This window comes from Cetorhinus maximus, unplaced genomic scaffold, assembly GCF_964194155.1.
Source record: "Cetorhinus maximus unplaced genomic scaffold, sCetMax3.hap1.1 HAP1_SCAFFOLD_2823, whole genome shotgun sequence".
NCBI classification, from domain to species: domain Eukaryota; kingdom Metazoa; phylum Chordata; class Chondrichthyes; order Lamniformes; family Cetorhinidae; genus Cetorhinus; species Cetorhinus maximus.
In genome coordinates, this window is record NW_027598754.1 from 4,074 (window position 1) to 20,000 (window position 15,927).

The 15,927-nt window shown below is 53.3% G+C and overlaps 1 protein-coding gene across 1 annotated transcript in view; it reads right to left on the minus strand.

Moving 5' to 3' along the window:
* Positions 1-5,352: 5,352 nt before the first annotated feature.
* Positions 5,353-15,927, minus strand: part of LOC144677657 (ephrin-A3-like) — a 12,012-nt gene continuing 1,437 nt past the window's right edge. Inside the window, exons 2-5 of the mRNA XM_078537687.1 lie at positions 12,427-12,746; positions 9,804-9,869; positions 8,044-8,124; positions 5,353-5,525 (exon numbers count right to left, since the gene is read on the minus strand). Coding sequence (XP_078393813.1) covers positions 5,401-5,525; positions 8,044-8,124; positions 9,804-9,869; positions 12,427-12,746 — 592 coding nt within the window. The 3' untranslated portion in view covers positions 5,353-5,400. The remainder of the gene's footprint in view (positions 5,526-8,043; positions 8,125-9,803; positions 9,870-12,426; positions 12,747-15,927) is intronic.

Below are 15,927 nucleotides of genomic sequence, written 5' to 3' on the forward strand. Positions count from 1 at the left end.
TCCAAAGAACGTCTCAGAGCTCAAATCATTCCTAGGAATGATCAACTATTATGGGTGTTTCTTACCCAATTTGTCTACAGTGTTGACCCCCCTGCATTCTCTACTCAAACAGGACCAACGTTGGTCTTGGGAGGTCCCCCAGACAGAAGCTTTCATAAAGGGGAAACAATAGTTGTACTCGTCCAATCTATTGGTCCATTATGACCAGAGGAAAGAATTGGTGTTGACATGTGACGCATCTCCCTACGGAGAGGGAGCGGCGCTCTCCCATCGGATGGATGATGGCTCAGAACGGTCTATAGGACACATATCAAGAACGCTCACCACAGCGGATAAGGGATACTCACAGATAGAGGAAGAAGGCCAAGAAATTTCACCAGGACGCACACGGCCGTCATTTCACTATCGTCTCAGACCACAAACCATCGCTAGGATTGTTTAGTGAGGACAAGGCTATACCGCCCATAGCCTCAGCAAGAATACAATGATGGGTCTTAATCCTGGCAGCATAGAAATACACTTTCATACATGGGTCTGGAAATCAACTCGCAATCTCCGACACCCTTAGTTGTTTGCCTTTATAAGAAAATGATCAGCACGTCCCAGTTCCACAGGGACTTGTTTTGTTGTTAAATTTCTTAGATCCCTCACCGGTATACGCTTGACAGGTCAGAGACTGGACAAGTCGGGACCCAGTCCCATCTCAGGCACGAGAACAAGTGCTTCTAGGTCACAGGAGCCGGTATCTGATAAAATGAAACCCGTCCTTCAACAGGAGGCCTGAAATAACCAGTCAGGATGGCATCTTATTGTGGGGAGCACGAGTGATAGTTCCTCCAAAGGGAAGGGAGACACTTTTAACCGATCTACACAGAGCCCATCCAGGAATTTCCCGAATGAAGACCATAGCACACAGCTATCTATGGTGGCCTGGGATGGATGGTGAAATAGAGAGTTTAGTAAAGCACTGGGTACAATGTCAGCAACTGCAAAAGTTACCAGTGACAGCTCCATTACACCCATGGGAGTGACCGGGTAAACCCTGGGTGGGGTTACACATTGACCATGTTGGACCTTTCCTGGGAAAATGTTTCTGCTCATTGTCGATGCCCATTCAAAATGGATGGACATGTACGAGGTGAAGTCACCAACGTTGGCCGCTACAATGGAGAAACTACGTCAGAGTTTTGCCATTCACGGACTCCCAGAAGTAGTCGTTTCCGATAACCGCACGGCATTTACTGAGTGCTGAGTTTCAACGGTTTATCAGCCTCAACGGTATCACTCATGTGAAAACTGCACTGGACCCACCCTCCCTCACACGGACTGGCCGAAAGGGAGGTTCAAACACTCAGGACAGGCATGAAAAAGCTAACTGGAGATTCCTTGGCAACCAAGCGAACTCGCTTTCTCTTACATTACAGGACCACCCCTCACACAACAACAGGTATCTCACCCACGGAGTTATGGTTGAAACTCTGTCTCCGGACGAGATTGAAATTAATAATGCTGAATTCAGAGGGGAAGGTGGAGAGGAGTCAGGGAAGCCAGAAAACCAGACACAACTGGCGTAGTCGGGAGAGGAAATTGACCGTGGGAGAGCCGGAATAGGTGACAAACTTCGGAGAAGGATTAAAGTGGTTACTGGGTGGAATAAGTGCGGTGACTGGACCTCTACCTGACCACGTGGAGGTGGAAGGATGGATCATCCATAAACACGCGACCATTTACGGAAGAGAGAGAGAAATCACCAAGGTTTGGTTCCACCAGTGACCATGAGCGGGTCTGCGTTTCCTGTTGAGGGAACCCAGCCGGGTACAGATGTGCCAGATGTGTCTGTTGTACCTGCAGGAGTTGAGGAGGGAGGTTTGTTTGCAGGGACCTGCTGAAGCACCTGATGTTCAGACAACACCAGGAAAGGAGGTTCCTTACAAAACATGTGATGTTGTTGAGCTGAGACGCTCGACACACATAAGGAAACCCCCAGAAAGACTGAATTTGTAAATTACTTATCCATGTAAATAATGAGCTATTATAAGGACTTGTAACTGTAAAATGTGTTTCCGAAAAGGGGGAGGGATGTGGTAATTATGGATTTCTCTAAGGTGTAGTTTACCTTTAAGAAGGATGTTATAAAGGAAGGTCACATGATCTGATGTAACCAATAGAGGAGTGTGAAGTACCTCTGCAGTCAGTGGTCTGGGTTAGTAAGGAGAGGTATGGAGTCAGGGTTTGAGTTAAAGCTCACAAGTGTATCTGCTGAGTACCTTTGTAAATAAACAGAATGTGTTCAACTTCAAACTGTCTGCTGACCAATCTGCCTATTGTACCAGCTCGAACATCCAGAAGGAGGTGGGCAACATGGGTTCATCAGTCCCGTCAAATTCAACTCACTCCCAGATAGGGTCAGCAAGGAGTTAGATACAGAGTAAAGCTCCCTCTACACTGTCCCCATCAAACACTCCCAGGACAGGTACAGCACAGGGTTAGATACAGAGTAAAGCTCCCTCTACACCGTCCCCATCAAACACTCCCAGGACAGGTACAGCACGGGGTTAGATACAGAGTAAAGCTCCCTCTACACTGTCCCCATCAAACACTCCCAGGACAGGTACAGCACGGGGTTAGATACAGAGTAAAGCTCCCTCTACACCGTCCCCATCAAACACTCCCAGGACAGGTACAGCACGGGGTTAGATACAGAGTAAAGCTCCCTCTACACCGTCCCCATCAAACACTCCCATGACAGGTACAGCACGGGGTTAGATACAGAGTAAAGCTCCCTCTACACTGTCCCCATCAAACACTCGCAGGACAGGTACAGCACGGGGTTACATACAGAGTAAAGCTCCCTCTACACTGTCCCCATCAAACACTCCCAGGACAGGTACAGCACGGGGTTAGATACAGAGTAAAGCTCCCTCTACACTGTCCCCATCAAACACTCCGAGGACTGATACAGCATGGGGTTAGATACAGAGTAAAGCTCCCTCTACACTGTCCGCATCAAACACTCCCAGGACAGGTACAGCACGGGGTTAGATACAGAGTAAAACCCCGTCTACACTGTCCCCATCAAACACTCCCAGGACAGGTAGAGCACGGGGATAGATAGAGAGTAAAGCTCCCTCTACACTGTCCCCATCAAACCCTCCCAGGACAGGTACAGCATGAGGTTAGATACAGAGTAAAGCTCCCTCTACACTGTCCCCATTAAACACTCCCAGGACAGGTACAGCACGGGGTTAGATACAGAGTAAAGCACCCTCTACACTGTCCCCATCAAACACTCCCAGGACAGGTACAGCACGGGGTTAGATACAGAGTAAAGCTCCCTCTACACTGTCCCCATCAAACACTCCCAGGACAGGTACAGCACGGGGTTAGATACAGAGTAAATCTCCCTCTACACTGTCCCCATCAAACACTCCCAGGACAGGTACAGCACGGGGTTAGATACAGAGTAAAGCTCCCTCTACACTGTCCCCATCAAACACTCCCAGGACAGGTACAGCACGGGGTTAGATACAGAGTAAATCTCCCTCTACACTGTCCCAATCAAACACTCCCAGGACAGGTACAGCACGGGGTTAGATACAGGGTAAAGTCCCTCTACACTGTCCCCATTAAACACTCCCATGACAGGGACAGCACGGGGTTAGATACAGAGTAAAGCTCCCTCTACACTGTCCCCATCAAACACTCCCAGGACAGGTACAGCACGGGGTTAGATACAGAGTAAAGCTCCCTCTACACTGTCCCCATCAAACACTCCCAGGACAGGTACAGCACGGGGTTAGATACAGGGTAAAGTCCCTCTACACTGTCCCCATCAAACACTCCCAGGACAGGTACAGCACGGGGTTAGATACAGAGTAAAGCTCCCTCTACACTGTCCCCATCAAACACTCCCAGGACAGGTACAGCACGGGGTTAGATACAGAGTAAAGTTCCCTCTACACCATCCCCATCAAACACTCCCAGGACAGGTAGGAACCCTCTAAGTAGATACAGGAAGTTCCTGTAGGTTTGGCAGTATCTGTGGTAACTACTTTCTGAATTCCCAGTTGTGAAGTAGGAGCTGCCGACCCTGCTGGGTTTATTCCGGGACTTTCTGCCTTTATTTCTGATCTCCAGCATCCGCACGTATTCTACTTTTAACCTAAACCTCGATCCCTCCAAGTTAATGAGGCGCGATTGGCTTCCCAAGGAAATGTCTTCACCTCTCTGACCCCCCCTCACCCTCTGACCCCCGACCCCTGAACCCCAGCGTACGGGCAACACGAAGAAATTACCCCAGCCAAGAAGCTCTTCGCACTTTGCTCCCGTCGCCTGACCCGGTCGGACCGCAGGCGGCCATCTTGTCGCCGGGCCCTTCGGAGGGATTGGCCGCCGCTCGGACCGTTCCGACCGCTTCTGGCGGGCGGGCAGTTCAAGTTGACTCCCGTATCCGGCTTCCGCTTGTCTTTTCGCCCTCCCCCCCAACCCCCTCCCCACCTCATCGATCGTTTTCGCCGTGCCCGGCGCTCCTCAGTCCCTCCTGCGCCATCCCCTCGCCCGCAGCCTGCGCCGGAGGCCTTTCCCGTGTAGCGCTAGGCCCGAGATTGGCCGCTCCCCTCCGTGGGACCGTGTCGTCGCCCCCCCCACCCCTCCCCACTCCCTCGGACCCCGGGCCTCTCCTTGGCTCCCCCCCCGGCGCGTCTCTTAGCCACGCTCCCGCCCGGCCATGACAAAGAAAATGGCCGCCCCCGAATGGGGCCTTTCGAAACGGGGAGCCTTCCGAGCAGCGACCTTGAAGCAAAATCCAACCCCTACAACCACCCCACCCCACAAAACCCCACCCCCCCAGCCCGGCTCGCCCCGAGCAAGAGCTTTGACAGGAGGAGGAGGAAGATTCTGAAGTCTTGTCACGTTGGGCGGCCATTTTGTCTCCGTCGCCCAGCAACCGCCCGGTTCGAATGCGCCGTCTCTGACTAATGTTTCTATTGGTCGTAAAAACTCGTTATCTTTTTGTTTTCCCTTCTCGCTTTTGTTTTTCTAAGTGTGTAAATGTGTGTGTTTCTGTGTTCTATTTTGTTTAAAATCACCGCCATGCAGTTCGTGGCTCCACCTCGCCTCAGGCCGCCAAGGGTTCCGGACTGTTCTCTTCGTTTCTCTTTTCGGTTTCGCAGAGGGTTACCGCCCTGATCCGAAAGGTCGGAGTTCACGTTGACGGACGAGTGACCTCGAAAAGGGGGGGAAGGGGGGGGCGGGGAGGTGGGGGTGGGGGTGGGGAGGGGGTTTGGGAGGGGGACGGGAGAGGGGTTAGGGGATTGAAAAGGGCTCAGTGTTGGCCCGCTCATGTTCGTCTGCGTACGCCCAAGGCTTTGGGTCACTCAAGGCCAGGCCGCGGTGGCAGAGCTAGGAGGCTAAGAGAGTCAAGAGTAGCATCAGGGCCAAGACCACCGTCAGTTTTAGGTGTTTCCTGCTGGGGCTGCTCCCGCTCACGCTCTTCTCAAGCTTGGGGACCTCGGGCTTGTAGTTATCTGGGAAAACAGGCCAAAGGAAATAAAGCGTGACCACCTCAGCAGCACTTCCGCGTTCCCCCAACTCCCCTCCACCTCCCATCGCTCCACCATTGGCGGCCGAGCCTTCAGCTGCCTGGGGGTCCTGAGCTCTGGAATTCACCCCCTAAACCTCTCCGCCTCGCTCAACTAATCTCTGTAACCTCCTCCAGCCCCTACACCCCCTCCCTATCTCTGTAACCTCCTCCAGCCCCTACACCCCTCCCTATCTCTGTAACCTCCTCCAGCCCCTACACCCCTCCCTATCTCTGTAACCTCCTCCAGCCCCTACACCCCTCCCTATCTCTGTAACCTCCTCCAGCCCCTACACCCCTCCCTATCTCTGTAACCTCCTCTAGCCCCTACACCCCTCCCTATCTCTGTAACCTCCTCCAGCCCCTACACCCCTCCCTATCTCTGTAACCTCCTCCAGCCCATACACCCCTCCCTATCTCTGTAACCTTCTCCAGCCCCTACACCCCTCCCTATCTCTGTAACGTCCTCCAGCCCCTACACCCCTCCCTATCTCTGTAACCTCCTCCACCCCCTACACCCCTCCCTATCTCTGTAACCTCCTCCAGCCCCTACAACCCTCCCTATCTCTGTAACCTCCTCCAGCCGCTACGCCCCCTCCCTAGCTCTGTAACCTCCTCCAGCCCCTACACCCCTCCCTATCTCTGTAACCTCCTCCAGTCCCTACAACCCTCCGAGATCTCTGCGCTCCTTCAATTCCGGCCTCTTGACCATCCCCCGATTCCCATCGCTCCACCATTGGCGGCCGAGCCTTCAGCTGCCTGGGGGCCCTGAGCTCTGGAATTCCCTCCCTAAACCTCTCTGCCTTTCTCTCTCTCTCTCCCCCTCCCTGTCTCCGTCTCTCTTTCTCTCTCTCTCTCTCTTACTCTCACTCGCTCTCAATTACTCTGTCTCACGCACCCCCTCTCCCACTCTCCCTCACACTCCACCTCTCTCCCCGCCTCTCACTCACGGCCCCTCTCTCTCACTCTCGCTCACTCACTCTGAGATGATTTGCCAGGCACTAAGTAAATGCAGGTGCATGTCATTGCTACCAAGCTCGCAGTCTGATAGGTCAGCGGTTCAGCAACCAGTATGATGGCTCAGTAAGTCTGACTGTCGCAGGACTGGCACCAGAAAAACCTTGCCAGCTGTTGACTGTCATGCCAACCCTCGATGGCTAACCCTCTTCAGGGAAGGGGAACTACCAGTGCCCTGTGGTCTGGGCCTACAGGTGACTCCCATTGTCTCAATGTTTTCTCCGCTGGAGCTGTTCATACCTGCTAAAGTTTGCTGGGTGTCAGCCAGAGATCCCTCCCGCCCTCTACAGATGAAGAGAAGGAAATTATGTTCCAGTCCATGTTGCCCATCCCTCTAAACCCCTAACTCTCCCATCGTAGACCCTCCCTCTAATCCCCTAACTCTCCCATCAAAGACCATCCCTCTAATCCCCTCACCCTCCCATCAAAGACCATCCCTCTAATCCCCTAACCCTCCCATCAAAGACCATCCCTCTAATCCCCTAACTCTCCCATCGTAGACCCTCCCTCTAATCCCCTAACTCTCCCATCAAAGACCATCCCTCTAATCCCCTAACTCTCCCATCGTAGACCCTCCCTCTAATCCCCTAACCCTCCCATCAAAGACCATCCCTCTAATCCCCTAACTCTCTCATCGAAGACCATCCCTCTAATCCCCTAACTCTCCCATCGTAGACCCTCCCTCTAATCCCCTAACCCTCCCCATCGAAGACCCTCCCTCTAATCCCCTAACTCTCCCATCGAAGACCATCCCTCTAATCCCCTAACCCTCCCATCGAAGACCCTCCCTCTAATCCCCTAAACCTCCCCATCGAAGACCCTCCCTCTAATCCCCTAACCCTCCCATCGAAGACCATCCCTCTAATCCCCAAAACCTCTATCGAAGACCATCCCTCTAATCCCCTAATTCCCCCATCGAAGACCATCCATCTAATCCCCTAACTCCCCCATCGAAGACCCTCCCTCTAATCCCCTAACTCTCCCATCGAAGACCATCCCTCTAATCCCCTAACCCTCCCATCGAAGACCCTCCCTCTAATCCCCTAACCCTCCCCATCGAAGACCCTCCCTCTAATCCCCTAACCCTCCCATCGAAGACCATCCCTCTAATCCACTAACTCTCCCATCGAAGACCATCCCTCTAATCCCCTAACTCTCCCATCGAAGACCCTCCCTCTAATCCCCTAACCCTCCCATCGAAGACCATCCCTCTAATCCACTAACTCTCCCATCGAAGACCCTCCCTCTAATCCCCTAACCCTCCCATCGAAGACCATCCCTCTAATCCCCTAAACCTCTATCGAAGACCATCCCTCTAATCCCCTAACTCTCCCATTGAAGACCATCCCTCTAATCCCCTAACCCTCCCATCAAACGCCATTACTCTGACCATGCCTCCTATGTGCGCTGTGGCCTATCCCAGTGCTCCTTGACAGCATGTGACTCACCCAGATCCTCTATGGTCTTCATGTCATGACCCACTGTGAACTGAGGGGGGGTCGGCACAAGCTTCTCTCTGGGATGTGTTGCTGCAAGGTAAAGGTCAAAGAGGAAAGTTTAACCAGGTTGGGGGTCAAGGTGTCAGATTCTTGTCCAGCCCTCTCTGAATGGATAGAGCGGAGAGGGTTTATAATCGATCGGGAAAGATCGATCAGGCCGGGGCTCTTTTCTCTGGGAAAGAGGAGGCTGAGGGGATGACCTGATCGAGGTCTTTAAAATCCTGGAAGGGATTCGATAGGGTCGACGTAGAGAAGATGTTTCCACTTGTCGGAGGGAGAAGAGACCAGAACGAGGGGGCCATCGATATCAGACAGTCCCTGATAAATCCGATGGGGAATTCAGGAGAAACTGTGTGTCCATGGATAGTGGAACAGGCATCGGGAGGTGAATAGCCGACTCCTTCTGTCAGGGCCAGGGGTCAGTAAATCGCACTCTCCGCCTCTCAGTCAGAAGGTCGTGGGTTCGAGACTCCACTCCAGAGATTCAGACCCCATAACCCACCCAACAATCCCAGTGTCAGTGCTGAGGGAGCGCCGCACTGTCGGAGGGTCAGTGCTGAGGGAGCGCCGCACTGTCGGAGGGTCAGTACTGAGGGAGTGCAGCACTGTCGGAGGGTCAGTACTGAGGGAGCGCTGCACTGTCGGAGGGTCAGTACTGAGGGAGTGCAGCACTGTCGGAGGGTCAGTGCTGAGGGAGCGCCGCACTGTCGGAGGGTCAGTACTGAGGGAGTGCCGCACTGTCGGAGGATCAGTACTGAGGGAGTGCCGCACTGTCGGAGGGTCAGTACTGAGGGAGTGCCGCACTGTCGGAGGGTCAGTACTGAGGGAGAGCCGTACTGTCGGAGGGTCAGTACTGAGGGAGTGCTGCACTGTCGGAGGGTCAGTACTGAGGGAGTGCTGCACTGTCGGAGGGTCAGTACTGAGGGAGTGCCGCACTGTCGGAGGGTCAGTACTGAGGGAGTGCCGCACTGTCGGAGGGTCAGTACTGAGGGAGCGCCGCACTGTCGGAGGGTCAGTACTGAGGGAGTGCCGCACTGTCGGAGGGTCAGTACTGAGGGAGTGCCGCACTGTCGGAGGGTCAGTACTGAGGGAGTGCCGCACTGTCGGAGGGTCAGTACTGAGGGAGCGCCGCACTGTCGGAGGGTCAGTACTGAGGGAGCGCCGCACTGTCGGAGGGTCAGTACTGAGGGAGTGCAGCACTGTCGGAGGGTCAGTACTGAGGGAGTGCCGCACTGTCGGAGGGTCAGTACTGAGGGAGCGCCGCACTGTCGGAGGGTCAGTACTGAGGGAGCGCCGCACTGTCGGAGGGTCAGTACTGAGGGAGCGCCGCACTGTCGGAGGGTCAGTACTGAGGGAGTGCCGCACTGTCGGAGGGTCAGTACTGAGGGAGCGCCGCACTGTCGGAGGGTCAGTACTGAGGGAGCGCCGCACTGTCGGAGGGTCAGTACTGAGGGAGCGCCGCACTGTCGGAGGGTCAGTACTGAGGGAGCGCCGCACTGTCGGAGGGTCAGTACTGAGGGAGCGCCGCACTGTCACAGGGTCATTAAATCATTGGTGCTTGTGGGATCATGCTCTGCACTAATTGCCATTTCCTACACTACAACAGTGACAACACTTCCAAAGTGGGTTACTGGCCATGAACCAATTGAAGATGTCCTGAGGTGGTGAAGGGCGCTAGACAAATGTAAGGTGTCCTCAAAGATACTCACACGTGGCACAGCAAACAAACACCTTCATCTTCAGGCAGGTTCTTCCATGATGGTGGGTCGGAGTGGCTGCATCACAACAAACAAACTGTCACAACTCTTCATCAGACTGACAGCACCCCCTCCCTATCCCAGTAATACCCTCCAGCCCCTACACCCCTCCCTATCCCAGTAATACCCTCCAGCCCCTACACCCCTCCCTATCCCAGTAATACCCTCCAGCCCCTACACCCCTCCCTATCTCTGTAACCTCCTCCAGCCCCTACACCCCTCCCTATCTCTGTAACCTCCTCCAGCCCCTACACACCTCCCTATCTCTGTAACCTCCTCCAGCCCCTACACCCCTCCCTATCCCAGTAATACCCTCCAGCCCCTACACCCCTCCCTATCTCTGTAACCTCCTCCAGCCCCTACACCCCTCCCTATCTCTGTAACCTCCTCCAGTCCCTACACCCCTCCCTATCTCTGTAACCTCCTCCAGCCCCTACACCCCTCCCTATCCCAGTAACCCCCTCCAGCCCCTACACCCCTCCCTATCCCAGTAATACCCTCCAGCCCCTACACCCCTCCCTATCTCTGTAACCTCCTCCAGCCCCTACACCCCTCCCTATCCCAGTAACCCCCTCCAGCCCCTACACCCCTCCCTATCTCTGTAACCTCCTCCAGCCCCTACACCCCTCCCTATCTCTGTAACCTCCTCCAGCCCCTACAACCCTCCGAGATCTCTGCGCTCCTCCAATTCCGGCCTCTCGAGCATCCCCCGATTCCCATCGCTCCACCATTGGCGGCCGTGCCTTCAGCTGCCTGGGGGCCCTGAGCTCTGGAATTCCCTCCCTAAACCTCTCCGTCCCTCTCTCTGTCTCTCCCCCTTTAAGACGCTCCTTAAAACCGACCTGTTTGACTGAGGTTGTTGTCACCCGCCCTCTGCCTCTCATCTATTTCCCTCCCTCTGTTTCCCCTTCTACCCCTCTCCCTACCCCCCATGTCTCTCTTTCCCACTCCCTCTCTCTCACTCTGTTTCCCTCATTCTTGCCTCTATCTTTCCCTCCTCTTTCCCCATCCTCACTCTGTCTCACCATCCCCCCAGCTCTCAACCCCCTCTTCATGTGTCTCTCACCCTCCCTGTCTCCCCTCTCCCCATGTCCCCCAACTCCGTACCCCCTCCCTCCTCTCACACCTTTCCTGGCTCACTCTGCCCTCCGTCTCCTCCGCTCTCCCGAGCCACATTTCCTGCTCCCTCCCTTTCCCACCCCCCTCCCTCTCCCACCCCCCTCCCTCTCCCACCCCCCTCCCTCTCCCCTCAATCCCCCCCTCCCCTCTCTCGGCCTGACTCCCAGGCCTCCTCCTCACCCCCACAGCATTAACCCTGGTTCAGTTTGTCTGTGTTCGATGATGCGAGTCTGGTAACTGATCCATGCTCACTGTGCTTGATTGGCTGAGCCTGGTCGTGGACTGAGAGCAAAGCGAGGAGACACCACAAAAGCTACGGGTGGGATAAGTGAACGTGGGGGGCACGACTGGGAAATTTGCAGATGACACACAGATTGGCCGAGTAGTGGATAGTGTAGAGGATAGTCATAATCTCCAAAACAATATAGATGGGTTGGTGGAGCGGGCGGTAAAGTGGCAGATGGATTTTAACATAGAGAAGTGTGAGGTCATACATTTAGGGAGGTCAAACAGTTACAGGGATTACACAATAAATGGGAATATACTAAGAGGGGTAGATGAAGTGAGAGATCTTGGCGTACAAGTACGCAGGTCCCTGAAGGCAGCAGTTCAAGTAGACAAGGTTGTAAAGAAGGCATATGGAATGCTCTCCTTCACTGGCAGAGGTATAGAATATAAAAGTAAGGATATAATGTTGAAATTGTATAAAACACTGGTGAGGCCACAACTGGAGTATTGTGTGCAGTTCTGGTCACCACATTACAGGAAGGATGTAATAGCTCTGGAGAGAGTGCAGAGGAGGTTTACCAGAATGTTGCCAGGGTTAGAAAAGTGTAGCTACGAGGAGAGATTGGATAGGTTGGGGTTATTTTCCTTAGAACAAAGAAGGCTGAGAGGTGACTTGATTGAGGTGTACAAAATTATGAGGGGAATAGATAGAGTGGACAGGATAAAATTGTTTCCCTTGGTGGAGAATTCTAGAACCAGGGGACATAGATTCAGGATAAGTGGCAGAAGGTGTAGGGGGGACATGAGGAAGAACTTTTTTACATAGGGGGTAGTGGGTGTTTGGAATTCGCTGCCCAAGTTGGTGGTAGAGGCAGAAACTCCAAACTCTTTTAAAAAGTACCTGGATCTACACCTTAAGGTGCTGTAAACTGCAGGGCTATGGGCTGGGTGCAGGAAGGTGGGATTAGAAGGGGCATCTGGGTGTCCTCGGGCTGGCATGGACAAGACGGGCCGAATGGCCTCCTTCTGTGCCTGTAACTTTTCTATGGTTTCTATGGAGTGCAGACATTTGGAGGCGGCAGAGATATTTCGAAGTAGTGATTGTAAATGTTCCACATGTCAATACCAGTGTCATCTCTGCATAGCTCCAAGACACGTAAGATACGCCAATATGTTGACGAACACACAGGCGCCTGGGAGCGAGTCACAAAGAAGCAAGGCTACTCACAGATGTAATAGTACTCCTGGCCAGCGTGGAACTCGTAGCCCAGTGAGAAAGCGCTGTAGCGCTGGAATTTCTCGGAGAATTTGATGGGGCTGTGCAGGGAGCGGGGTCGGTTACACTCCCAGCGTTTGAATCCCAGGTTGGGGTTACACGTCTGGTAGCCTTCGTAGTTGACCATGTAGAGGATGTATTGCTCCACTCGGTGCTCGGGGACAGACCAGTTGTAGTGCGGACAGTAGATGTCCAGGTAATCGTTGACACTCACTTGCACCGTGTAACTGTCTCTCCTCAAACTGCGGGAGGGGAAAGGGAAACCATTAGAGCTTCACGGACCACTCATCTTCCACTGGTCCCACCCGCCCCCATCCCCCCCCCCCACCCCCTCCACCAACCGCCCATTCCAGCCGCATCGATTCTCATCATCCCTCTAGAATCGGGCTCCCTCGCCTCTGAGTCGGAAGCACACGGGTTCAAGTCCAAACCCCCTTCCTTCGCTACCCTGGCCCACCAGGAATCGGCCGATCTCAAGCTCGAAACCTCCCGTTCTGGCCGAGCCTTTCGAGGGGAGAGAGAGAGAGAGGGAGACAGAGTTCCAGGCTCCGACACTCTCCCTAGTGCATGTGGAGCAACATCGGGTTAGTGTAACCTCCCAGCAACACTGCGCAGCAAAGGCCGGAGTGCACCCTTACTGACCTGGGAATTCATTGACAGCACAGGGTATAGGATAGGAGTGAGTTACAGACTGGAATCTAATCGAGGGTTTCGGGGGGTTTATATATAGAATAACAGATACCCGGGAATGAGTTACAGACTGGAATCTAATCGAGGGGTTCGGGGTGGTTTATATATAGAATAACAGGTACCTGGGAGTGAGTTACAGGCTGGAATCTGATCGAGGGGTTCGGGGGTTTATATATAGAATAACAGATACCCGGGAATGAGTTACAGACTGGAATCTAATCGAGGGGTTCGGGGTGGTTTATATATAGAATAACAGTACCTGGGAGTGAGTTACAGACTGGAATCTAATCGAGGGGTTCGGGGTGGTTTATATATAGAATAACAGGTACCTGGGAGTGAGTTACAGACTGGAATCTAATCGAGGGGTTCGGGTGGTTTATATATAGAATAACAGATACCCGGGAGTGAGTTACAGACTGGAATCTAATCGAGGATATTCGGGGTGGTTTATATATAGAATAACAGATACCCGGGAGTGAGTTACAGTCTGGAATCTAATCGAGGGGTTCGGGGGGGTTTATATATAGAATAACAGATACCCGGGAGTGAGTTACAGACTGGAATCTAATCGAGGGGTTCGGGTGGTTTATATATAGAATAACAGATACCCGGGAGTGAGTTACAGACTGGAATCTAATCGAGGGGTTCGGGGTGGTTTATATATAGAATAACAGATATCCGGGAGTGAGTTACAGACTGGAATCTAATCGAGGGGTTCGGGGGGGTTTATATATAGAATAACAGATACACGGGAGTGAGTTACAGACTGGAATCTAATCGAGGGGTTCGGGTGCTTTATAAGTGGAATTTTGGGCATTTCAATTGAAGTGATCAATGAATAAATAAATTCCCTTTGACCCCACCCAATCAGACCAATCACTCACTTCACAATAGTTTTATAATCCCATGAGTGACAGAGTAAACAGTTACACATTTCAAACACACACATTCACTTTACAACCCAATATGCGAGATTGTAGATCGCACGTACAGCACAGGGTTAGATACAGAGTAAAACTCCCTCTACACTGTCCCCATCAAACACTCCCAGGACAGGTACAGCACGGGGTTAGATACAGAGTAAAGCTCCCTCTACACTGTCCCCATCAAACACTCCCAGGACAGGTACAGCACAGGGTTAGATACAGAGTAAAGCTCCCTCTACACTGTCCCCATCAAACACTCCCAGGACAGGTACAGCACGGGGTTAGATACAGAGTAAAGCTCCCTCTACACTGTCCCCATCAAACACTCCCAGGACAGGTACAGCACGGGGTTAGATACAGAGTAAAGCTCCCTCTACACTGTCCCCATCAAACACTCCCAGGACAGGTACAGCACGGGGTTAGATACAGAGTAAAGCTCCCTCTACACTGTCCATATCAAACACTCTCAGGACAGATACAGCACGGGGTTAGATATAGAGTAAAGCTCCCTCTGCACTGTCCCCATCAAACACTCCCAGGAGAGGTACAGCACGGGGTTAGATACAGAGTAAAGCTCCCTCTACACTGTCCCCATCAAACACTCCCAGGACAGGTACAGCACGTGGTTAGATACAGAGTAAAGCTCCCTCTACACTGTCCCCATCAAACACTCCCAGGACAGGTACAGCACTGGCTTAGATACAGAGTAAAGCTCCCTCTACACTGTCCCCATCAAACACTCCCAGGACAGGTACAGCACGGGGTTAAATACAGAGTAAAGCTCCCTCTACACTGTCCACATCAAATACTCTCAGGACAGGTACAGCACGGGGTTAGATACAGAGTAAAGCTCCCTCTGCACTGTCCCCATCAAACACTCCCAGGACAGGTACAGCACGTGGTTAGATACAGAGTAAAGCTCCCTCTACACTGTCCCCATCAAACACTCCCAGGAGAGGTACAGCACTGGCTTAGATACAGAGTAAAGCTCCCTCTACACTGTCCCCATCAAACACTCCCAGGACAGGTACAGCACGGGGTTAGATACAGTGTAAAGCTCCCTCTACACTGTCCCCATCAAACACTCTCAGGACAGGTACAGCACGGGGTGAGATACAGAGTAATGCTCCCTCTACACTGTCCCCATCAAACACTCCCAGGACAGGTACAGCACGGGGTTAGATACAGAGTAAAGCTCCCTCTACACTGTCCTCATCAAACACTCCCCGGACAGGTACAGCAAGGGGTTAGATACAGAGTAAAGCTCCCTCTACACTGTCCCCATCACTCTCAGGACAGGTACAGCACGCGGTTAGATACAGAGTAAAGCTCCCTCTACACTGGCCCCATCAAACACTCCCAGGACAGTTACAGCACGAGGTTAGATACAGAGTAAAGCTCCCTCTACACTGTCCCCATCAAACACTTCCACAGCCAGTACTGAGGGAGTGCCACACTGTCGGAGGGTCAGTACTGAGGGAGCGCCGCACTGTTGGAGGGTCAGTGCTGAGGGAGCGCCGCACTGTCGGAGGGTCAGTACTGAGGAAGCGCCGCACTGTCGGAGGGTCAGTACTGAGGTTGTGCCGCACTGTCGGAGGGTCAGTACTGAGGGAGCGCTGCACTGTCGGAGGTTCAGTACTGAGGGAGCGCTGCACTGTCGGAGGGTCAGTACTGAGGGAGTGCCGCACTGTCGGAGGGTCAGTACTGAGGGAGCCACGCACTGTCGGAGGGTCAGTGCTGAGGGAGCGCCGCACTGTCGGAGGGTCAGTACTGAGGGAGTGCCGCACTGTCGGAGGTTCAGTACAGAGGGAGTGCCGCACTGTCGGAGGGTCAGTAC